We start from the raw sequence: 26,011 nt of genomic DNA on the forward strand, positions 1-26,011 counted from the left end.
CAGAAGGCCCCTACCCTGAAGGGCGAATAAGGATGAAGCTGGACAACAGAACCTCCGGACAGAGAATCAGGCAGGTGGGGCTGCCCCGTGCCCAGCACTGCTCAGCAGATGTGGTTGAGTGATACGGGTGAGCCTCAAGGGGGCATAAAGCCATAAGAAAGGCATTTTCTTGCGGAAAGCCAGAGATAAACTGATGCAGCAGAAGCAAGAAAAGGATGTCCATCTGAAGGCGGGGAGGACATACAAGCTGTGAGTCCAAAGAAAAGCTCCAAAAGTGGAAGCTCTTGGTCCAGGTTCACAAAGGGGCAGCAGGGCATCTCTGGGCACCTGAGGCTCACACCCAAACACTCCACACGCAGGTGCACACCGATGCTCACAGGCAGACGCCCGCGCGCGCACACACACACACACACCCCACCACCTGCATGAGGATGCCCATACAGGGGAGCTCCACAGGGAAGCAGCCCATTCTCGGGGGGCCCTGGGCACGGCTGAGCACAGATGTTTGACAAAGAAGTAACGGATGACCCAAGATCCCAGCAGAAACAGCCCAGGGCACAGCAGGGGTGGTGACGCCTCTCCCAGGAGCTGCCTAGAGTCATGGGGGGTGAGTGTCCTCAGTGCAGCCTCGTCATGGGGGTGAGTGTCCTCAGTACAGCCTCGTCATGGACGTGAGTGTCCTCAGTACAGCCTCATCATGGGGGTGAGTGTCCTCAGTATAGCCTCGTCATGGACGTGAGTGTCCTCAGTACAGCCTCGTCATGGGGGTGAGTGTCTTCAGTACAGCCTCGTCATGGGGTGAGTGTCAGTACAGCCTCGTCATGGGCGTGAGTGTCAGTACAGCCTCGTCATGGGGGTGAGTGTCCTCAGTACAGCCTCGTCATGGGGGTGAGTGTCTTCGGTACAGCCTCATCATGGGGGTGATTGTCAGTACAGCCTCGTCACGGGGGTGAGTGTCCTCAGTACAGCCTTGTCATGGGGGTGTGTCCTCAGTGCAGCCTCGTCATGGGGGTGTCAGTGCAGCCTCGTCATGGACGTGAGTGTCCTCAGTGCAGCCTCGTCATGGGGGTGAGTGTCAGTACAGCCTCGTCATGGGCGTGAGTGTCCTCAGTACAGCCTCGTCATGGGGGTGAGTGTCCTCAGTACAGCCTCGTCATGGGGGTGAGTGTCCTCAGTACAGCTTCGTCATGGGCGTGAGTGTCAGTACAGCCTCATCACGGGCGTTGAGTGTCCTCAGTACAGCCTCCATCTGGAGTCTCCAGTGGTCACAAGCCCCTCACCACCACTCTTGAGCCCCGCTGCCTCAGACACCCTCAGAAGCCCAGGTCACACCGTCCTAGTCATCTCCAAAAGCAGCTTCCAGGCCGGAGGAGTGAAGTGGCGATTGTGGGTGACGGTGTCTAAGGCTCTGGGGCTTGAGAGCAGGGGTTTGTGACACACTGAAGACCTCCAGATGGACACCAGATCTGGGCCATGCCGCTGGACCACCCGACAGCAGGTGCACAGGACAGAAACCAGCATCAGTGACCAAACAGGAGTCTTGCGGAGGACACAGAGGCTGCCAGGCTGCGCTCTTACCGCTGTGCAGAAGTAGCCACAGCCGGGACAGCACTGGTGCTTCACCATGCGGCCCCGGTGGTCTTCACACAGCACAAGGAGCGGGGCCTTGTTGGATGGACGCATCAGCTCATACTTGACCACGCTGTTTGTGCACCGGCCCAACTGCAATCAGATAAGACTGGTAGTCAGTGTCAAAGTCACGAGAGGATGGCATTCCCTCCCCACAGGCGCTGGGCAGTGCAGGTACACGGGGGCTGCTCAGCAGGTGTGAGCTGACTGAGCCGAGCCCTGCAAGGCTAGCCTGGCTCTGAGAGCATGTATGGAGTCCCTGCCACACACCCACCAGCACTGAGGACAGACAGGGCGCCCAGAGAAGGAAACTCCCATCATCTGCACAACCAGCAGAAGACGGCAGTGATGGGGCAGATCCAGCGTGCCAGGCATGACCACGTCCACATCCACTAGCATGCGCTTATCAGAGGGCCAGCTACTCAACTCTGGCAGAAGTCAAGGAAGGTGTTGGGGCAAGAGGGGTTCTGGGCTGGGTGTCAAGGAAACATGAACATACACCAACCACGACAGTCCAGACCACCACAGGCCAGCAGTGGGCAACCGGGCAATCAATCTGTGGGAGCCCCGAGGGTTCCGAGGCAGCCAGAGGACCCTGCACACAGGGCAGGGAGCAGGACACAGGGCCTGGGACACAGTCACTGGAGGGTTCGGAGAAGACCAGGACTTGAGGGCGTCTGTGGAGGTGGAAGCACTGAGGGCACCCAAGATGCCACGGCACTCTGCAGTGCCAGACAAGCCTTACTGGTTTGCTACGGAAAGTTCTCTGTTAAGCAGAACAAATGCAAAAAAAAAAAAAAAAAGGAAAGTTCTCTGATAGCCAATAAGAAAACAAAAAGTAGCCCAACAAAAACATAAGCAAAGGATTGAGTAGCAGTTCACAAAAGAGCTACAAATGTCCCCCAAAGTAAATGACACAAAGAAATACAACATAAAAAGCCTCTGACATTCTTCCCATTCGGTCTGGCACACAGCAAAGTTGGTGTCCATGGGGTCTGCAGAGATGGACACACCATCACTGCGAGTTCTGTCCAAACCTCATGGCAAGCAACTTGGAGACGTGAATCAAAAAGCTTACAAATACACATTCTTTTTGAGACTCCACTTGAAGATATAATTGAGTAAGTGAACAAGCTTTTGCAACAACAGAAAAGGAGGAACAGGCAGCACACCACCTGCGGAAGAGCGGAAGCAGGGCACGCCCAGGTGGTGGAAGGTGTCCACCCTGAAGCCAGCAAGAGACTTCTCGATGCTGCATCAGAATCATCCAGATTTTTTTAAGAGCCAGTTGGGCATCCCCCCATGACTATGGAACAAGACCGGAAAGGTGTGGACCCAGGCCATGTGTGTGTTGAAGAACTGTCCCCTCCACACCACCACCACCAAATGCTTCTGCGATGAACCCCTGGTCAGGATCTGAGGCTGCAGAGCACTTGAAGCTACTGACTTTGAAAAATGTTTACATTAAAGGAAAAAAAGTTATTTCAAAAATTCAATATGGTTATATACATAGAAGTCTGGAAGGACATACAAAAATACTAAGAACGATTCCCTCAGATCTGGAATAAGAAGTGATTTGTACTCTCTTCTTCACGCATGTATGTAGTAACTGGACTATTGTACAATCATCAGGCATTATTTACACCATCATAAAAAATGATAACACTGTATGATTCTGGCTCTGTACTGTGTAACAGGGAAACAGTGAATAGAGTTGGGGGGCCGGGGGGCCGGGGGGCCAGGAAGAATGGCAGGAGAACGTAAGGAAGATGTTCTGGGAAGGAAACGTCAAATAAACGACAGTGGGATCTAGTTAGGGTCGAGGAAAAAAGACACAAGAATCTATTAACAAGGTGGGAGAAACAAAAAGCATTGGGGTGGTCCCACTGAGGTCACCACGAGTAGGGGGGGCACCCCAACTCTGCCAGGGCAGGCCCCGGGATTCACAAACGGCTGACAGGACGCTGAAGGACGGAACAGAACCAGAAAGGAGCCCACCACCAGGGGCGGTGCTTTCAGGACAGAAAGCAGCTGAAACAGGCACTGACTTGGCAAAGTAGACAACCCAAACCTGCTTGTCTGCAGGCAGGTCTGAGCCAGCAGAGCCCTGGAAAGGCTGAAGAGTGGGGCCAGGTCCAGAGACAGGGGCTGAGCTGCTGTAACTACGGAGCAGGCGAGCTGGAGCCTCAGGTGACGTCCCAGCGTGGCCAGGTGCCACAAAAGGGTTTGTTGTTTTTTAGTGTCTCACTGTTTTATTAAATATTCTATTAAGAAAACTTTCAGGCCGGGCGTGGTGGCTCATGCCTGTAATCCCAGCACTTTGGGAGGCCAAGGCGGGAGAATCACAAGGTCAAGAGTTCAAGACCAGCCTGACCCATATGGTGAAACTTGTCTCTACTAAAAATACAAAAATAAGCCAAGTGTGGTGGCATGCAGCTGTAGTCCCAGCTACTTGGGAAGCTGAGGCAGGAGAACTGCTCAAACCTAGGAGGCAGAGGTTGCAGTGACCCAAGATCACACCACCACAAAAAAAAAAAAAAAAAAGAAAAAAGAAAACTTTCAAAAATAGAGACAAAAATGTATCTCCATGTGCCTGTGCCTTATTTAAAAAATTACCAATATTTTCCATTCTTGTTCAAGACATCCCCTATAACCTTTTGTGCTTGGAGCAGTGTGCTAGAATATTTGTAAAAGTACCCAGGGGTAAAATGATCTCATTTTAGCCATAAATAACTCCACATACATTGCTAACAAATCATGCTTCATATAACCTTAGAACCTTGATCACACAGAACACAGGCAGCACTTTCTCAGCACCATCTAATACCCAGTGCCCACAGGCTCTGCATGGTGGGCTTTTTAGGGCACGGGGGTGTGAGCTGTCCTGGGCTGGACTTTCATCAGCTGTGGGAATACCCTACTCTCCTTCCTCTTCCATGGATATGGCTTAAACCAGATCCAGGATCCATTATGGGCTCCGCTCCTGCATGAGATACAAAAGCCTTCATGTCTGGGTCACCTGTGTCTCGTCCCAGCTATTCTGCAGTGCAGCTAAGGTCTGCAGATGGGGACCCTCCCTTCCTGCCCAGTGGCACCCTGTCTGCCCCATGCTGCCCAAGCAAGTGTGGGCAGAGAAAGTCCAACGGTGGGAACAGCACTGCTGCAGTCAAGGAGCCCTGGCACCCCTGTCTCCTTGCTAAGACCACATTGTCCAGCAAAGGGCTCACACGTGGTGAGCTAAGACGAAAGACAGAGACTAAAGGCAACCAGCACGTCTGGGACTCTGTGGAGCAGAGAGGTGTGCAGGCGGAGCAGAGCTGTGAGCAGCACAGCATGAGTACATTAAAGACACGGGAGATGGCCGGGCGTGATGACTCACTGACGTACACCCGAGGTGGGTCAGGAGTGTGAGACCAGCCTGGCCAACATGGTGAAACCCTGTCTCTACTAAAATGCAAAAAAATTAGCTGAGCATAGTGGTGAGCACCTGCAATCCCAGCTACTTGGAAGGCTGAGTCACAAGAATCACTTGAACCCAGGAGGCAGGGGAAAGATCACGCCACTCCACTCCACCCTGGGCAACAGAGTGAGACTCAGTCTCAAAAAAAAAAAAAAAAAAAAAAAAAAGATGGAGGCAGCTCTGAGAGGAGAACCGGAGAGTCATGGTGTCCATTACATGACAGAGAACATTTCAGAATTGAAAAGCTCAAAACAGTTATTCTGAACAACATGTCTTATGAACTAAACATTATGTACCACCAAGACAAGAGTAAACAGAAAATGTGTGCTCCAGCAACTTGACACGTCTGAATATACAAAAATGTGCAATTCCATCAGCTTGGGAATGAGTTGATAACAAGTACACAGAAAACAAAAAATAAAGAGGCAATTATTAACTCTCAGGAAAACAACGAAAACAAAGTCACTCCAGAAAGGAAAGGCACGAGGCAGCTATGAGTGCCCACAGCAGGACTCAGCCTGAGAGTGGTAGCCTCAGGGAGCTGGCCCCACTGCTCGCTCTTCTCCTTGGTTCACCAGATAGGGGAGGGTGGGGACCAGGAGAAGCCTCCTTGGTGCCAGGCCTGCATGGCTCCTTCTGTCTTGCTGAATACGGCTGGCTGGGAGGGCAAGTGGACCTTGCAGCCTGGGGCACAGATGAAACATTTATGGCTGTCACAACAGTGGATAGAGACCAGAGATGCTGCTCAGCACCAGACACGCATAGAGAAGCCACTTCTTGCCCCAAAAAATTATTTGGCCCAAAACATCAAAATTACTGAGGCTGAAAAGTCTTGCACTAGAGAAATCTGAACCCATCATCAAGAGAGATAAAAAAATCAATAGAAGCACATTCAGAGATGACTGAAATGTTGTACTACAGACCAGGAATTTCAAGAACATCAGTGTAAATGCCAGAAACAAATAGTACCATAGATAAATGCCTTAGACTGGCACATAAGTATACTCAACAAGGAAGAAGAACTGGTGAGTAATTTTAAAGGCCAATATAAGCTATCTAAAACTAAAATGCAAAGAGAAAAAAACAGAAGGGCACTGAAGAGCTGAGGAACGTCAGACAATTTAACGCGTGTACAAGAAATCCAAGAGAAAAAAAAAGGCTGAAGAAATAAAATGGGCCGGGCACAGTGGCTCACACCTGTAATCCCAGCACTTTGGGAGGCCCAGTCAGGCGGATCGCCTGAGCTCAGAAGTTCAACACCAGCCTGGGCAAGATGACAAAACCCTGTCTCTACCAAAAATACAAACATTAGCCAGGTGTGCTGGCACCAATGTGTAGTCCCAGGGATTTGTGGGGCTGAGGCAGGAGAAAAGCTTGAACCAAGGAGGTTGAGGGATGGAGTGGGGAACTGTCAACCCAGAATTCTATATCCCTGGAAGCATCTTTGAAAAATTAAGTCAAAAGAAGAACTTTTTCAAACAAACAAAAGCTGAGAGATTTCATTATCAGCAGCCTTGTGCTACCAAAAACAAACAAACAAACAAAAAAAAAGTTACTAGAAAGTCTTTAGATTCAAGTAATATACTAATATCACAAAGATAGAAACTTGGATAAGAGAAATCAGGATCTCAGGATGTGTTTAAGACGAAGGTTAAACTATTCTTATGTTTAATCAATCTAAAAAAAACTACTTAAAGCAAACATAATAGCCAATATACCGTAGGGTTTTAGCATATATAAAATTAAAAATCAGAAACAAGATGCAAGACAGGATTGGACCGTACTATTACAAGATTCTCACACTTTATGTTATGTGGTATAATGATGAATTGCAGGTAGACTGCCATAAAAGACGTGTATTGCACACTCCAGGACAACGACTCAAAACATTGGAAAAAGGCATGAATAATAAAGCCAATACTGGAATAAATAGGACTCATTAAAAATTTAAATTCAAAAGAACACAGAAAAAGGCTGGGCACGGTGGCTCACACCTATAAGCTCAGCACTTTGGAAGGCCAAGGCAGGTGGATCACCTGAGCTCAGGAGTTCGAGACCAGCCTGGCCAACACAGTGAAACCCTGACTCTACTAAAAACACAAAAAAATTAGCTGGCCATTGTGATGAGCCCCTGTAATCCCAGCTACTCAGGAGGCTGAGGCAGGAGAATCACTTGAACCCAGGAGGTGAAGATTGCAGTGAGCTGAGATCCCACCACTGCACTGCAGCCTGGGCAACAAGAGCGAAACTATGTCTCACAAAAAAATGAAAAAAAGGAGCAACAGATGATATAAATGGAAAAACTATTAAGAGGTTAGACTGCGCTCCAGCTATATTAATAACTGCATTAGAGATCATCTAAATATATCAACAGAGAGATGATTATACAGCCACGCGTCACTTCACAGCAGGGTGTGTTCTGAGAAATGTGTCACTGGGTGATTTTGCCGAGTCTGAACATCACAGGCTGTACTTACACAAACAGAGATGGTGCAGCCCACTACACACTCAGGTTATGGTACCCAGTACTGCTCCTGGCCACAAAGCTCTCTAGCACATGACTGCAGTGAACACGGCATGCAGATGTAATCGGCATGAAGTACATGTACATCTAAACATATCTGACCACAGAAAATGTACAGCAAAAAATAGAGAACAGGCTGAACACCCCAAATCCAAAAATCTGAAATCAAGAATCTTCCAAAATCTGAAATTTTCTGAAGGCCAACATGACATTCAACAGAAATGTTCACTGATACATTTCAGATCTCATTTTTTTTTTTTTAACATTTTTCAGACAGAGTTTTGCTCTGTCACCCAAGCTAAAGTGCAATGGCTCGATCTCAGCTCACTGCAAACTCCAGCTCCCAGGTTCAAGCAATCCTCCTGCCTCAGTCTCCTGAGTAGCTGGGATTACAGGCTCTTGCTACAACACCTGGCTAATTTTTGCATTTTTGGTACAGACAGGGATTCCCCATGTTGGCCAGGCTGGTTTTGAACTCCTGACCTCAAGCGATCATCCACCCACCTCAGCCTCCCAAAGTGCTGGGATTACGGGTGTGAGCCACCACGCTCAGGTATCAGATTTTTGAATTTGGGATGCACAACTGGTAAGTATAATGCAAATATTCCAAAATCCAAAATGAAATCCAAAACACTTCTGGTACTCAACCTGTGTTATAACCTCACTAGACCACCTCCGTTGGATGGCCCGCCGTGGGCTGAAACTGTCAGGCAGCACGTGGCTCTATTAGGTGAGCGGGCACAACCCCCAGGCGCAGTGGTGTGCGTCTCTAACCCCAGCCACTCAAGAAGCTGAGGGCGGAGGACCCCAGAGTGCAGGGGTCTGAATATGCACTGAACTGTGACTGCACCGCTGCACTCCAGCCTGGGCAACAGAGTGAAACACTGCCTCTAAAAAATAAAAGTCGGTTGGGCACGGTGGCTCACACTTAACAATCCCAGCATTTTGGGAAGCCAAGGCAGGTGGATAGCTTGAGCCCAGGAGTTTGAGACCGGCCTGGGCAACATAGTCAGACACTATCTCTACAAAATAAAAATGCAAAAAATTGGCCGGGCGCCGTGGCTCACGCCTGTAATCCCAGCACTTTGGGAGGCCGAGGCGGGTGGATCATGAGGTCAAGAGATCGAGACCATCCTGGTCAACATGGTGAAACCCCGTCTCTACTAAAAACACAAAAAATTAGCTGGGCATGGTGGTGCATGCCTGTAATCCCAGCTACTCAGGAGGCTGAGGCAGGAGAATTGCCTGAACCCAGGAGGCGGAGGTTGCAGTGAGCCGAGATCGCGCCATTGCACTCCAGCCAGGGTAATGAGCGAAACCCTGTCTCAAAAAAAAAAAAAAAAAAGCAAAAAATTAGCTGGGTGTGGTGTTGCATGCCTGCAGTCCCAGACACTCGGGAGGCTCATGTGGGAGAATCACCTGAGCCCCAAAGGTGAAAGCTGCAATAAGCGCCCCTACATTCCAGCCTGGATGTCGAAGTGAGACCCTGTCTTGAAAAATAAAATAAAGCAAAATTGTTCTTTACTGAAAAAGCAAATCCAACTACATGCTATCTATAAGAAAGCCACTTTAAATTCGAAGACAGAGACAGATTAAAAGTGAAAGGGCAGAAAATGATGTACCATGCAAATGTTAGCAAAAGAAAGTTGAGCAGCTGTGTTAAAATCGGACAACACAACCTTTGAAACAGGTAGTAAGTTTTTGTTTTTTTGTGACAGAGTCTCTCTGTTCCCCCGGCTGGAGTGCAGTGGTGCGATCTAGGCTCACTGCCACCTTCACCTCCCGAGATCAAGCAATTCTCCTGCCTCAGCCTCCCAAGAAGCGGGGACTACAGGCATGTGTCACAGTAGGCGGCTAATTTTTGTATTTTCAGTAGAGATGGGGTTTCCCCCATGTTGGCCACCCTGCTCTCAAACTCCTGAGCTCCAGCCTCCCTAAGTGCTGGGATTACAGGCATAAGCCACTTGTGCCCAGTCTGAGACACATCTCTCTAGAAAACCGTTCCAGTGAACAATGAATAATAAACAATAAAAAGCAGTACCATTTTGAAACCTCCAGTGAAACAAACAACAAATATAGGTAGTAAGCATCGGCGGCTACCAGAATCAGTATCGGAGAAAGAAAGACAGCCAGACCACACGGCCCTTCACTTGGGTCTAAAACCAGCCCACACTCAAGAGTCCTACAAAGGGGCCGAACTTGTAAGGTTGCTAAATTAATGAATTTTTTTTTTTTTTAAAGAGGTGGGGTTTCGCCATGTTGCCCAGGCTGATCTTGAGCTCTGGGACTCAAGTGATCCTTCTTCCTCGGCCTGCCAAAGTGCTGCAATTACAGGCATTAGCCACTGCACCCAGCCTTTCCAAGTTCTGCAAGAAACACAGAGGAACCTGCTGAATTGCAACTTGAGTGTGCAAAATCCAGATGATGGGAGCCTTGAAGCTTCCAATGGCGTGGGTTGTTCAACAGATACACTGAATGAAAAAGACGGGACCATGAACAATACAGAAACAGAAGGACAGATGGGCAGCAGGGCTGTAGGTGAAGCTACAAGTAACACAGAAAGCAGGAGCTGTGGGAGCCGGGCAGAGGCCGCTGGGCGGGCAGGTCACACTCGCGGACAGGCAGGGGGAGCGCCCCAGGCTCCACTTCCCGACCTTGGTGGTGTTTACCAGAGCTCAGTTGAGACAGATTTGTTCAGCCCAATGTTTGTTTTGTATGGTCTTCTGGATGTACATTTAATTTAATTTAATTATTATTTTGAGTTTTCTAGCCAAAAAATAAATCAGAGCAGAAGGATAAGGCAGAAAGATCGCTTCAGTTCAGAAGATCAAGACTAGCTTGGGCAACATGGTGAAACCCCATCCCTTAAAAAAATAAGAGACCCATGTTTAATTTTAAACAAAAAAACTTTGCGTACATTGAATTCAGAGAAGACCATGAGTCATTAAGAATGTGAAGGGAGAAAGGCAGGTGGAGAGGGGACAGAGAGAAGCAAAATCAAGCCCTCTGGATGCCACTAGAGGTTGTTAGACCCATTCACTAACAAGCAGCTGCTGATTCTGCCAATCCAGCTGAAGCTTGTTTCAGAGGTACCAAACAGCCCTAGCAGATGTGGGGAAGTTTTCCGCACCAAAAAATTCCAGCCTGTGCTTGCCGTAGGAACGACAGAATGGCAAAATCACCATCTCGCAACTCTGAATGAAACAATGGATGCAGGCAGTGGTCACCAAGGACAATGCAGCTTTCGGGCAGACAGGAGGCCGCCCCAGAAACCCAGGGCCTTCTTGGCAACACTCCCAGCACACGAACCTCCAGAATTAAATCATAAAGTAAAAATCTGCGGTACTTACATGTAAACCAAGGCTTCAGATCTAACTTTCAGGGCTACAGGAACGAAGGCAAATGACTTGACAACACAAGAAAGTTACAAGCTAAATCCAGAATCTCGAATCGAGATTCTCTCAGTCAACAGTGTGGCAAATGGGAAGAGGCAGGGGCAGAGAGAATGTTTTGGATTGAAAAAAACACAAAAAACCTAAGAGACATTGCAGCAGATTGATCTAATGAGTGGATCCAGTCTGGATCCAATTAGAAAGAGGAAAAAAAAAAGAAAAGGCATTTTGTTAACAGACCTTTGACCACGGAATGGGCACCAAATAATAATAGGAAATTGTGATTTTTGTCACATGTGAAAATGCATTGCTGTTACATGATGGTCCCTTTTTTCTTAATAGAAATATACTGTGCTATTCAGTAGTAAAACGGGGTTTGCTTAAAAATAGTAAGTAGTTCAAAACCAAGAAAGGAGGGTGGGGGAGAGCACGCCGGTGACGGAGGAGCCTAAGCAGAGAACTCCAAGGGCTAACCGTGCCCTCACTTTTCACGACGAAAAGTTCTTTCAAAGCAAACGAGAGGCTCTGCGGAGGGCCGAGTGTGGCAGAATATGCGGCGAGTGACATGAATATTCAGAGATGGGAGAAGCCATCACACGGGGAGCCCGCCGGGCACACGTGTGCAGATGAGAGGTGGTGAAGCACATGCCGCTTAGCCAGGCTGGAACAAGACAGAAGCAGCGCCGGTTTCGGAGTCTAAGAAAAGCACGTGAACTGGAAACGTGGAGATACAGACAGTTAAGTCACAGGGAAGCATGTGTCAAATGGACCTGCCTCCATCGGATCCTGCCTTACACCTACAGGGAAGGAGAAGAGGAGTAGAACCAATGGTCCTCAAACTGTGGTCCCTGGACCAGAAGCATCAGGGGAAACTGGGAACACTTTAGAAAAGTAAACTCCCAGCCAGGCGAGACCTACTGAATCAGAAACCCCGGCCACGCTCACAGGCGCCAGGGTGAGGGCCGTGGGCTAACCTGGCTGGCCTGTTCCAGGGCCCTGCCCACTCTACCCGGCTGCTGCCTGTGCTCCCCGACACAACGGTGGGCCTCCACCTTTGGAATGAGGCTCCATTCCTGCCTTCTCCACAGCGGACGGTGAGTCTGGCCCGCCGCATGGCCTCTCACAGGCCTCACCTGTACAACCTGGGCAACGGTCTATGCTGCACATGCTGCCATGAAACCTGGAAGAGCTACCTATGCAAAGGCTTGGAGTGGTGCCTGGCATTGCTACATGAATGGCTGCTCCTGTTAATAGTTCATTAATTTCTAAAACGTGCAGCTAAGACTCAATAATCGAGTTGAAGATGGCTCCACTGGCCAAAAAGATCAGGAAACTCAATGGAGCAACAGGCTGACACCCATGCCCATGAGCTGGCTTTGGCCGGCAGCAAATGCAAGCCTGGGGCAGCCAGACACCCGAGCTGTGTGACCGCGTGTGATGCCTCTCAGGGCCTGGGGCCAACAATCCTCCTGCTCGGCCCCTCCCCATGGCCAGCCATGGTCATGAGGCTCTAAGAGCTGAAAGAAATCTTCAGGAGAAATTCTCAGAAAATAATAATTCCGTCTGTGCTCTCCTGTTCCCCCTCTCCTGTTCCAGAGGCAGCAGGGACAAGGCATGGTGAACCCGCTGAGTCTGTGATCCCTGGTGACGGGAGGGAAGGGGCCGAGGCCCGGCCTGCCGGAAACCACAGTTCTGGGCACACCTTGGTGTGACTGTCCTGCCTCAATCTACCCACTTAGTTTACTGCAAGGTAGGAAAAACCTTGACAAAACCATGATCATAAAAGAGAAACACAACAGGCCATTTTCTTTTTTCTTTTTTTATGACAGAGTCTTGCTCTGTCACTCAGGCTGGAGTACACTGGCACCATCTGGACACTACAGCCTCCGCCTCCCAGGTTCCAGCAATTCTCCTGCCTCAGCCTCCTGAGTAGCTGGGACTAAAGGCGTGTGTCACCACACCCTGCTAATTTTTGTATTTTTAGTAGAGACAGGGTTTCACCATGTTGGCCAGGCTGGTCTCCATCTCCTGACCTTGTGATCCATCTGCCTCAACCTCCCAAAGTGCTGGGATTACAGGTGTGAGCCACCGCGCCTGGCCACAACAGGACATTTTCATTCAAAAAACGTGTCTACACAATCCTCCTTTTTAATAAGCTCTCCAGGGATTTCGGTATCGGGACCTGCTCGGCTGGTTTTGTGCAGAAGCCACTCAGGCTCCCTCCCTGGTCATGCAGTGCAACTCACTGGAGGGGGCTGGGGGGCCGCGGCTGGGCTGGGCTTTCTCACCCCTTTCTCGTGGCTGCTTTAAATGAAAGCAAACGTGCTTACTTCATGGTCCACGCTCTCGGTAGCCATGCACTGGCTGTTGGCCAGAGTGGTGATCTCTCGGCTTTTCGGCGTTTCCATCCGGCAGCTGCAGAGAGGCACTTCCTGGAGGCCGTCTGTCTCCAGCACGTCCGGACCGTTAGCCAACCCTAACATCACACAGACACATGTCAGCTCAGGCAGTCCTAACCTCAAAAGAATCATCTAGAAAGCAATTGGTTATAGAGTCTCAACAGTGCTCTCCCACGCCAGGAAATAAAAGCAATGCAGTTGATTACCTAGGCACAAACAGCCCTGCAAGGAGGGTGGGAGGTGGGGTGGGGGTGGCTGTGGGAGGTGGGGTGGGGGTGGCTGTGGGGCTGGGCAGTGCCCCACAGGCCCACGGATGGCCACCACCCGGGCAACATAAAGGAGTGGCCTGTGCCTCCCCAACTAACAAACCCCCTGCCAGGGTCTCAAGAGGCACCTGTTAACCTGTGTTCTCAGGACCCAGGACACAAGTTCCAAAGCCAGAGGCTGGTACCTCTGGCAGCCCTCTGGCAGCAGCTCCTAAATCTTTTGGTTTTCAAACAAAAGCGCATTAATTACCCTTTAAAGATCTTGTTTTCATACTTGGTTTTAAAATGGCAGCCACCAAAAAAAAAAAACAAATAAATAATCAGTTTGGAAGGGTTTAATAACAGTTCATCTATTATCTAGAATTCCACTCACCTACTGCAATAATCCACAGAGCCCATTTATCAGGCTGAAAGAGGAAAGATAAACTAGAGGAGAATGAGAGCTCAACATGTGGCTGACAGTGACAGCGTCGTCCACAGGGCAGGCTGCGGTCAACAGGCGGCCTTGGGCCAGTCCCAGCATAGCCAGGTCTGCTGCCCCCACACCCCGTCCCCAGCCTGGGGCGGGCGAGACCAGCAAGGCCAAGGCTGTTGAGTGGCAGAGGCAGGGTGGAGGCTGCCGCCAGGAAGACCCTCAAGCGTGGCAAGGGGCTACAGTGGATGCTGCTCCCAAAGGAAGCCAGATCACAATTCACATTTTCTTTCTGGTTAAACAGTCAAAGCAGAAATAGAAGGTGAACCAGTGTCTCAAATACTCACTATTAACTCTGAATTAAAAATAATTAACTCTTGTTTTCACATCTAAAAACACACTGTTGAAGTATATTAAAACAGAGACCAGGGCCAAAGAATCCATGAACAGACAAGGCCAGTTGAGCCAAGGAGGCCATCTTGACCTTGCCTGATTTGAAAACAAAGGCTATCTTGGGCTACTTCTTGCACATGCCTCTAATAAAGAAAAGTAAGACTTGAGCTCTACTACTGAGAAGCAGCCAAGCCATCTCTGTCCCTGGGGTCTTTCCAGCAGGACGGAACAAATGACGCACGTGCGCCACGAAGCAATCGGGCACTTTCTGGGCTCAGCTTCCGTGTCCACCCTGAAAGCCTTCCCCTTGCATTTCCTCAGTGTGGCTCCCACCATGCTTCTGGTTTGGAGCTGCCCAGTTCATCAATCGCTGCTCAAGGAAACCCTTTAAAAACTGCCTTGTGCCTTCGTTCATCTTTTAACAACACCCGGGCTGAGTCACCCACAGTCACTTCTGTTGGTCTCTAGCCCGTCTGTATTCTGATACTGGTCACAGCCAGGAGAGAATCCGAATCTGCGCAAAGGGCCGATGAGCATGTGAACGGCACGCACTGCCATCCACGGGTCTCTCTGTGTGGGAAGGCAGCCTCCCGATATCACCGACTCCGGCACAGAGGCACGTCCTAATCATGGGCTGCCCAGGGTCCCACCCTCACCTCTGGATCACCTGTACCCCTAAAGACCAGGAGAACGATGAAGTGAAACTTGAATTCGAATCTCTACAAGTTTAAAGCTGGGCAGGCCTCTGAGATGATCCTGCCCGGCAACCTGATTTTTAAAAGGAGAAAATAGACATGAGCCACACAAGGCTGTATGATAACTTTCTAACATAGTGCTGGCCAATGGTGGCCGAGAGACTGTGATGGGACAGGTGAAAACCCAGGGCCAACACGCTTGGATGACACTGCAGCAGCTCAGACACCACTGTGGACGTGGAGTGCTTCTGTTCCCACAGTGAGGAACTGCCAGGAACATCAAATGAAATGATTTAAGAAACCCTCAAGCAATCAATCTCCACCAAGCTCTGGCTCTCCTGCCCCAGTCCACATTGCCATGGTTACAGGCTCCTGGCCTCTCCCAGGCTCAGACCCTCAGCCTCCTACTGCTGCTGGGTTACATACTCAGGCTCAATTCGGCAGGCCCAAGAGCAAGGCAACGGGGAAAGAGACGAATGCATACGGAGAGGACTTCTCATCTTCATATTCTCTCCTTGGCCCAAGGCTCCAGCCTGGACCCGAGCCCATGAGCCACAACCACAGGCACCACCTGCCCCCACCGACCCGCTCAGCACACTGCACAGGCCGGTCGTGCCCACCCCATCTGAGCCGCACACCACCCAGGTCTCCCAGGGCCCGGGCTCCTGCCCTCCTGTCCAGTGCCACTTGACCACTGCTCCCTCTGGGGTCCCGAGCCACACGGCCAGCACCAGCACAGGGGTGACACTGCCTGTCTCTTCCCCATGCTGATTCTCTACACCAAGAACACAACTGAACGGGCCAATCGCTGACTGACCAATTGGTGCTGATCAAACACAGGTAAATAAATTCTGGGAGGTCAGTGTGTAAAGTGTCCTGCAAGCTGAGGGGCCCCTACTGGCTGCTGTCCCTCCTCCGGCTTCGCGTTGGAGTTCGCCGTCCTGGCCCTGAGACCAGCACCATCCGCCCCCTACGGCCACTCTCCTCCCTTTTGCCAGAGGCCAGAGGTGAACTCCGACAGGTGGCAGAACCCTCACGTGCCAGCTCCTCTGTCTCCTGCCACTCAGCACGCCCAAGGCCACCACAGCAGAGTCGACTCGATAAAATGAAATACTACTTCCTACGTAAAACCAAGTAACTTCCTGAGACCTCTAACTCTAAAAGCAAGTTCAGAAAACTGAAACACTCCATGTTATACTTAATCAAGAAAGAAAGTGTGGGGTGAGTGTGCTAAGGACTTCACAACACTTGAGGGAGGTTTCTGCTCCACTTGGTGCAGGAGGAAAACAAATCGTCGTTTGCCTGACGGACAAGGTTAAGGTTTCTATCTTCAGCCAAAGATGTGATTTCCTAGGTGAGTTACATACATGACTCAAACCTTCATCAGTGTTCAAAACCCTAAAAAGCTAGTTACTTTGTCATTTAAAATGGCCCACTAAACCCCTACAGTTGTCTGCAATGCCACACACTAAACCCCTACGGTCGTCTGCAATGCCACACGCTAAACCCCTACGGTCGTCTGCAATGCCACACGCTAAACCCCTACGGTCGTCTGCAATGCCACACGCTAAACCCCTACGGTCGTCTGCAATGCCACACGCTAAACCCCTACGGTCGTCTGCAATGCCACACGCTAAATCCCTACGGTCGTCTGCAATGCCACACACTAAATCCCTACGGTCATCTGCAGTGCCACACCAGCAAGCTCTGTGTGCAATGTAAACAGCAGCTTTTCATTTCCTCCACATCAGGCTTCAAATACATCTTCCCAAATAATCAAACAGCTATTAGCTACTTTTCACTGATAGAAGGTTTCTAAGTGGCTTAAAAAGAGAAAAAAACTGAGACAAAGTGTGAGAAATGACAACTTCTAGCACAAGAACTCCCAACAGAAGCTCCTGATGCACCTGTGATTTGGAGGCGCAAAAATACACACAGTCCGAATATTCCATCACAGAATATATCTCCGAACTCTCAGCTCAACACTGCCCAGGGACGTGTTCCAGCCAATCAGAGACCACCAGAGACACCTTATTCAACAGTCTGTCCCCGTGTGCTGAGCCGCCACCGGGGAGAAAGGGCCTGGCCATGAGCGATCCTCCACGAAGCGCGCCTGACCCACGGTGGAAAACAGACGACGGCCATGGCCGGGCCTCGTGTGCGCTTTGCAGTTTACTCTAGGAGGGTTCCCGTAATTTCTGCTTCTTCACCTGCACACCGTGACACGGCAAATGCACCCTGTCCTGTCTGCACCTCACCAGGAGGAGAGGCGTTTAACCTGATCTTCTACTAAGGTCCACCGGGGGCATCGTGCCAACAGAGAGGAGAGAGCCCTGAATACAAAGGACCAAGATGGTGCCTGGTCTCAGTTACAACACCGAGTTCACCTTCTGCTTGTGAGGACAGAATTCCTTTGACGCGGAGATCCAGGGAGTCCAGAGAAACTTCCATGTACCCCGTGCTGTCTCCTGGTGCTGTCTGTTCAGTGCTTCCTGAAGATGACTTATACGGCTCAGAACCTAGGTACGAAACGTACACACGTCAGACGCCCTGTGCCCGGGCGGCCGCACCCACCCAGACACCACAGGGCAGCCAGGCTGAGGCCCCAGGAAATGGACTACTTCAAATTAATCCATTCAAAACCACAAGCTGAAACCCACTACTGTTTAGGCCACCCCAGTTTCCAGTTTCACTATCACTTCTCTCCCACATATTATTTTGCTGATTCTCCCTTTTAGACGTAATATTCATGGGGGAGGAGAGACGCTGTGCAGACAGAAACAAAGGCATCAAGGTTTCAGTACATCTTTCTCTGTAACTATACCAACTTCATACAAGCTATCAAATAATCAAAGAAACAGATAAAAACATGATACTCCTATGTTGTGGATTATTTTTAAATAAAATAAAAATCTAACTTACGGATTTGAAAGATCAGATGTAAAATAGCTAAAGAGATGGCCCAAGGGGCTGTGTTGCGGGGAAATCTGTGCCAGAGGGAAAGCACTGGCACCCAGGGAGGCCCCCGGAAAGGCTCGGTGTCAACCCCAGTAGACACGGTAGGCTCATGACACCCACAGAAGGAGCTAGGGTGCTGTGAGAAGAACTGGCACCCCTGGGCTGGCAGCAAGGGCAGCAGTGGGCGCAAACAATTCTGTGGGTTCCTCTGCCCTCAAGGACACATGAGTGGTGGCCAGGCCAGCCTGTCCACACTTCCCAGGAGGGCAGGAGGAAGATGTACAAGATTGGGTGTTTGTAATCACAAGGGTATTTCACTGCAGAGGCCTGTGAAAGGATGAGCCTTTGCTCATTCTCACCAGGTAACATCTAACTCTGGCAAAGGGTAGACATACACATTTCACAGCCAAGCTTCTGGGGATTTATTTCAATGACATTTATTTCTAGAAATGAACACTAGTACAGAGGTATGGTAACCAGTCTTTTAATTCAAGGCACATGCTCCACCTAGATCTTAGACAGACAGCAAAAGTCAACCACCCCTGAGAAATCACCATCATCAACTTGAAGAACAGGAATACTCTTCGTATAGTTTTAAACGAAAAGATTTAAAAAAAAAAAAATCATGAAGAAATAAAATTCAAACTCCTATGTGAATATTTAAAGGCAGGCATTTTGCACATTATAGCCAAGATGACAAAGATGAAATCTCTATCCCAAAAATAACTTTTAGCCTTGCCTGTACACATGCTTCTGTTGGCCAACAGTACAAGCCACATCTGGTGTTATGATCTGAATCAATAAACTGAGGTGAAAAGAAACATAACTGAAGGAGCACACGCAGCTCCCGGGGCGGGGAGGGGCACTCGCATCCTCCACCCTCAAACTCCAGGAGCCTCCACGGTGACTGCCTCACACCCCAGGCCTTCCACAACCCTCTGTTTCAGGGAGGGACTGCCAGTTAACACACCTACTCTACACTGGGAAATCTAGAGTAGCCACAATCACTGTGAAAAAAAACTAAGTGCTGCCGCCCTGTGACACTGGTATAAGGATAAACAGATGAATAAATGAAGCAGACTGGAACATCCAGGGACAGCCTCACACTGACAGTCAACAGGAGGAGAAAAGTCAATTCAGCCAGTAGTACCTATGGCAACTGCACATCCAGTGCAAAGAAGAGGCTGCACCACAGCTCACTCAAACCTGAGTGCAGGATGGGCTGGCACGCAGGCGCCAGACCTGCAAAATGTCAGGAAGAAAACACGGGGCAAAACCTCCGCGGCTGGGTCTGTCAAGAGATTTCTTAGAACACAAAAGTAGGAACCATGAAGCACAACTCGTAACTTAGACTTCAAGGAAATTTAAAAAACTTTTGCTCTTCTAAATGCAGCATTAAGAAAATGAAGGCCGGGCGCGGTGGCTCAAGCCTGTAATCCCAGCACTTTGGGAGGCCGAGGCAGGTGGATCACGAGGTCGAGAGATCGAGACCATCCTGGTCAACATGGTGAAACCCCGTCTCTACTAAAAATATAAAAAATTAGCTGGGCATGGTGGCGCGTGCCTGTAATCCCAGCTACTCAGGAGGCTGAGGCAGGAGAATGGCCTGAGCCCAGGAGGCGGAGGTTGCGGTGAGCCGAGATCGTGCCATTGCACTCCAGCCTGGGTAACAAGAGCAAAACTCCGTCTCAAAAATAAATAAATAAATAAATAAATAAAAAGAAAATGAAAAGGCAGGTCAGAGACTAGCTACAAATACATGCAAAACATCCAGAATATTTAAAAAGCTCTTTTAAACCAATGAGAAGAAAAACCATCAGATTTTTTTTTTTTGAGACGGAGTTTCACTCTTGTTACCCAGGCTGGAGTGCAATGGCGTGATCTCAGCTCACCGCAACCTCCGCCTCCTGGGTTCAGGCAATTCTCCTGTCTCAGCCTCCTGAGTTGCTGGGATTACAGGCACGCACCACCATGCCCAGCTAACTTTTTGTATTTTTAGTAGAGACGGGGTTTCACCTTGTTGACCAGCATGCTCTCGATCTCTTGACCTCGTGATCCACCACGCCCGGCCCCAAACCATCAGATTTTAAAGTAAGCAAAGATGTGAACAGACAGGTTTCAAAAGAAAATAAACGAACGTGAAAATACACAGTCTCATTACTCATTAGGTAAAAGCAAATTGAAACTACAATGAAACACCACTGCACATCCATAGAGCTGCTGAAATTAAAAAGACTAACCCTAACAAGTGCTGACAAGGACACAGGGGAACTGGAATGTTCAGGGGCTGTTGTGGAGATCTAAAACAGGAGGAGTGCTTAGAAACCAGCTTGGCAGCTTTCCGAAGAGCTGAACACACCCACTCTATTCAGCCATTCCGCTCCCAGACAGCTAGCCAACATCTAGGAAGGCACCTATTCAAAAAGACTTGCACACAAATGTTCACAGCCACTTAGTTTCTAACAGCCCAATGATTGAAAGAGCCCAAAGCCCACAGACAGAGTGACTGTGGGGCAGCCACACAATGGGACAATTCTCAGCAACAGAGAGAAACAAACTCCTGGCCATATGACAGCCCAGCAAGTCCAAACAATTATGCCTAGAGAAGCCAGATGAAAAAACTGCACAATTCTTTCTACATAATTCTACAAAGCACTAACGAATAATCAGACACAGAGCAGACCAGCGGCTGCCTGGAGGCAGGGAAGGGAGGCAGGAAAGGGACCAGGTTATCAAGGAGCAGAAGGGACCTGGGGCGACAAGAGGCACTGATGGCACCAATCAGCTGACCGTGGTGATGGATTCAAGGTCATAAACACATAAAACTCCTCAAATTTTGTGATTTATTTCTGTACCAAGGTCATAAACACATTAAAACTCATCAAATTTTGTGATTTATTTCTGTACATTTTATTGTATGCCAACTGTACCTCCAGTTAAGCTGGGAAAACAAAACAAAACAAAACAAAACAAAACAACGGCCTTGGCACCCTAAACCTGCTGCATCCCTTCGGGGTTTGAGGAAATTTCCTTCCCACATTCACGTGTGATTCACAGGGGTCGCTCTGGAACAGGAGACTCTGACTGTGGTGCAGGTGGTTCTCTGAGGGCCATTTCCTGCACACCACGTGGAAGCTGTCCATGCAGGCCACAGCTTCCAATCACCCAGGCAGGCAGCGAATGATTCACCTTCAACAGTGAAGTCGGGGCCGGGCGCAGTGGCTCATGCCTGTAGCCCAGCACTTTGGGAGGCCAAAGCAGGCAGAATGCTTGAGCTCAGGAGTTTGAGACCAGCCTGGCCACATAGCAAAGCCCCATGTCTACCTAAAAATTACAAAACAATAAGCCAGGCATGATGGCACATGCCTATATTCCCAGTTACTTGGGGAGCTGAGGTGAGAGGACTGCCTGAACCCAGAAGGTGGAGGCTGCAATGAGCTGAGATCATGCCACTGCACTCCAGCCTGGGCAACAGAACCAGACTCCGTCTCAAAAATAAATATATAAAAATTCAAAAACAACACCAACAAGAAGTCCATGTCGCCTGCCTCTTTCAGAAGGAACTACTCCACAGCCACCGGAGTCTCTCTCGCAAAGTCATTCCGAGTGTTTTCTAAAACAGTGGGGCCCTCTTTTCAAATGAAATACTATGCACCCCAACCCCAGGTGGGCCTCGCCTCCTGCCCCATGCCTCTCCCAGGCAGTCCCCGAGACCACCCCACAAGAAGGGGCTGGAGCCCACATGCCCTCTGTGTTTACCGAGGGCACCGCTGGGCTTCTTTCTACTTCTCCGCCTCCTCTTCCTGGCTGGCTTGATCCAGGGACTGTCGGTCTTCCCTTTCCTTTTGAGAAACTTCTTCTTGATGCTGGATTCAGAACTCTGGGGAACCAAACGAGCAGGCATATAAATCACTGAGCACAGGAAGCTAGGGAAGGCAAGAGCACTACAAGTGTTGTTTCCCTGCAAAACAAAACACTGGCCATGTCTTAATCTCCAATTAAACGGCAAATTTAGCTTGTAGACATTTTCCTGGGTCACACGCTTAAAGGCACCCTGTGCTTTCTCCTAAGCACCTCTCTAAGCTTAGTCCCTTTAGAGGAAACATAAAAACAAAAACAAAATTAAAATGAACTTTATACATCTTCTTTGAATTTGACACAAAAAAAAATAAGTACATTGGAAAGTTCTAGTCAGGAACTAAATCAAGAAGCCTAGGGAAAGGATCCATGGCTGCTCCTCAGTGTCCGTTCATCTCACAAGAAAGAATAATGAATATGCAATCTGCTTCAGAATCTATACCCACATCAATGATCTACGCAGAGAACAAGGCGGCCGTTATAATTAACCTGTAATATTGGTGCAGCAAGGGCATCCATGCCACACGTCCCACACGGATGCAGAGAAGGTGCTCCTGCCCTCCACGGGAGGCCACGTGAAGGCCACAGTGCCTGCTTCCAGTGGACAGAGGGACACTTAAGGCAGGCACAGATGCAGCACGCAGGCTGTGCCGACCCCCTGAACTTGTTCCTGCACAAGCTTTGTTGCCGGACAGCCTTCTGTCGCAAGTTGGGTCCCCTGCGAGGACGGTACTGGAATGCTGTCTGCGGCACACACAGCCCTGGCTCCCGGTGCTCCCCGCACAGCAAAACCTTTGAGAACAACACGTGCAGGTGCTGCACCCAAAGTCGCTGCTGCTGGAAATCTAGCTGCCCCGCTGTCCACCCTCAACAAAGACAGACACCTCTGCCATCAAACACCACGGCCCCTCCGAGTCCTCCTCCCGCTCACTGGTGTGCCAGGGTCACACCATGGGCCACTTCTCCTGCTGCAGACCATTTCCCAATTTGTGTGACCCCAACTTGCCGAGCTTCTTCCCACGGCACAGAGCTCCTCCTCAGACACATGAGCCAACTTCTCCCCTATGGAACCCTCACAAGCTGGGGGTTTCCTGAGGCTCCATCCCAGTGACTCATTGCTCTTCCCCATTTCCAAGCCCCAATTCCTGCAGACCAGGCTGCACAACTCTGATCTGGACCCTCCTCCAGGAATAACAGGCATCAGTAGGGACACAGCGGAACCACTCTTCCCTCCTGTCCTCGCCACCAAAACGTTCTGTCCATTCTACCTCGAAACACCTCAAATCCAGCCCTTCCTTCTCACACATCAGCCAATGCAGCAGAATCCCAAACAGCTGTCCTTGCTATCCCGGGTCCCTCTATGGCCTTTCCTCCGAGAGTGTCCACAGGCCCCTCAATTCCACCCGCCCAGCATGCGGTGGGGGCAGCCCCATGCCAGGCCCAGCCCTGTGCTGCAGGGACAGGACCATATGCGGCCATTGCCATGACCAGCTCCAAGCACACGTGTGAAGTGCTCAGGCACAGGGCTGGGTAAAGGACTGAAGGGTGCTGGTGTCTCTGCATCTCCTCTACTTCAGCACAGACGTGGAAGGAGGGGCTGGGCATTACCAGGTCAGACTCGTCGCCGCCTTCCTCCTCCTCCCCGGTGTCGGCCGACTCCTGCTCCTCCTCAGACTCCCCGTCCATCTGATCAGCCACACAGTCGAAGCGGGAACCCAAACAGAAAACAGAAACCAATTACATCCTTTAGTGGCAGATGATGGACCCAAAACAAACCTCGAAACGCGCTGGCGGCGCACGCCAGAGACGCTTGCAGTGGGGATGCCTGCCTGCTCCAGGCCTGGCTGGTGTGTGGGGCCCAGGCAGGGCGAGAGACGCACTCTGGACTTCCACTCCTGCTCCCTGGTCCTGTCTCCACACAGGCACTGGAGCGTGGCTGCACCGGTGCAGCCTCAGGCAAGGGCTCACCCACTGGATGCTGCACTAGTGAGCGTCAGGTGCTCAAGGTATGTTATGAGACGAAGAATTCAATAAACAGGCCACAAAACACATAGAACAATCATAAAAAGATTTTCAGAGGCCACAGAACAATACACAGTGTGAGACCTGCCCCCACATACCCACGATCCCAGTCCAACCCCGGAGCCACCACGGTTAAGCTGCCCAAGCCTCCTTCCCGTCAACGTCCAGGCAGACGCGGGCCACAGACAAGAGTGCGTTTCTAGTCTGCACAGATGGCAGGACACCGAACGGTTCATGATTATTACTTTCTTCTAGTTAAAAACATGTTCTGGAATTCTTTCCACTTCAGAACAGATACACCTTATTTTTTCTGCTGTATTTATCTTTTCTATAAGCACAGGCAATACACAGATAAATGTTCGGTGCAAAAGACACGGAAACGTGCGTGAGTCTCTGTCCGCCTGTGCCCGACACTCCCTGAGGCAGCATGGGGTTGCTCTTGCTGGGGTGTTCCACGCTTCTCTGCATTTCCCAGTGGACGGGCACCCATACAACTTCACATCAGTGTGTATTCTATGGGCACGATGGCTCACACTTTTAATCCCAACACTTTGGAAGGTTGAAGCGAGCGGATCGCTTGAGACCAGGAGTTCAAGACCAGCCTGGGCAATATAGCGAGACCCTTGTTCTTCCTATCAAGTTTTTAAAACTTTGTTTCTAATATCTCTTACTACATAAAACTTTTGAATTTTATCTGAACAAGTCACAGGTGTCCATCTTTTCCTTCATGGCTTCTGAGTTTGTGTCTTACACTAGAAGAACTTCCTCATTAGAGACTGGAAAAAACAGTTTCCTGTATTTTCACCCATAGTTGAATATTTTGTACTGACACTTTAAGCCTTCTGGAATTCATTTTTAAAAATACTAGCCACAGTAAGATATGTTTCGCCCACTCAAAAATCGACCCTGCACCGTATGTGGTTTCAGTGGGTTAATATCTTCTGAGGTGTGTAGCCGGCATCACTCTCTTGACTCTGGAATGGAGCCGGCATTTGTCACATGCCCTGATGCCAGTGCAGGCCTGCCTTTTCCCAAAACATTTGTCAACTGTCCCAGTCCCTCTTAACCACTGATCTAAAACCCCAGTCTCACAACTGAACTTTATATACACATCACAGACTCCCTGCCCCACTCATTAACCGCCTCAGCGCACCTGAGTAGGCGTCCCCTCTGGCAGCTGCGTCCCATGCTCGGGCATCCCCCACGGCCCAGGTGCACACAGTCCGCACTACATCTGTGAGGGTCTCCACCTCCACCCTGACTTCAGGACCAGCAGTTACACAGAAGTCCTGCTAGGATCTTGATGGGAACTGTTCTGAATTTATAGACAGATACGGGGAAAATAAAGTAATGGAGCTTCTCACTCAAATAATGAGTTTCTCCATGAACTTAGTTTTTAACCTCTTTCATCAGTTTTTACTTCCCTCCATATTAACAAGGAACACTCATTTTTCTGTTGTTTATTTCTAGGTGCTCTGGTGGTATAAAGAAATTATAACTACCTTTTTAGGTCTGATATTGTGGTTTGTTTTTCAAAGAGTCCTTGTCTTTCAAAGATCTCTACTGAAATACCTGCTCCCAGATAACCCACGTGTGGAGAACAAGGCCAAATGCTGGAGACTGCTCACTGTCTTCTGTGTGTTTGTGCAGTTTGAAATTTTATACATAGAAAATCTTTTAAAATATCCCTAGGCATTTATTGATTTTACTGATAATGCTGACACTACATTTTCTAACTGGTTACTGTAGCTATACAAGAAAATAACTAGTTTTTATGTCTTGATCACATGTAAGGTCAGCTTAATAGCTGTAATAGTTTTTTAGCTGATTTTGCTAGATGTTTCAGATGGATGAGTATATTCTCAGCAAACTCTTCTCCTTTGTCTTTTAAAATATGAATGCTTCTTTCTGGGTCTTCCCTCATACAATCAGCAGGAACAGTCAAGGCTGCTGTGTTCATGTCAGAGGTGACAGCGGCAGCCCCTCCCTTGTTTCATGACTGA

The 26,011-nt window shown here is 49.4% G+C and overlaps 1 protein-coding gene across 8 annotated transcripts in view; it reads right to left on the bottom strand.

The window, feature by feature from the left end:
• Positions 1 to 26,011, bottom strand: part of EHMT1 (euchromatic histone lysine methyltransferase 1) — a 222,698-nt gene that overhangs the window by 59,494 nt on the left and 137,193 nt on the right. For 7 of the 8 annotated variants that reach the window (XM_039461268.2, XM_039461267.2, XM_074394413.1 and 4 more), the window contains 5 exons: positions 23,595 to 23,672; positions 21,888 to 22,008; positions 17,558 to 17,689; positions 13,336 to 13,481; positions 1,579 to 1,722 (listed from right to left, as the gene is read on the bottom strand). In XM_039461268.2, coding sequence (XP_039317202.2) covers positions 1,579 to 1,722; positions 13,336 to 13,481; positions 17,558 to 17,689; positions 21,888 to 22,008; positions 23,595 to 23,672 — 621 coding nt within the window. The remainder of the gene's footprint in view (positions 1 to 1,578; positions 1,723 to 13,335; positions 13,482 to 17,557; positions 17,690 to 21,887; positions 22,009 to 23,594; positions 23,673 to 26,011) is intronic. The other variant, XM_074394408.1, reaches the window with a different exon arrangement.

Source organism: Saimiri boliviensis, chromosome 2, assembly GCF_048565385.1.
Source record: "Saimiri boliviensis isolate mSaiBol1 chromosome 2, mSaiBol1.pri, whole genome shotgun sequence".
NCBI lineage: Eukaryota > Metazoa > Chordata > Mammalia > Primates > Cebidae > Saimiri > Saimiri boliviensis.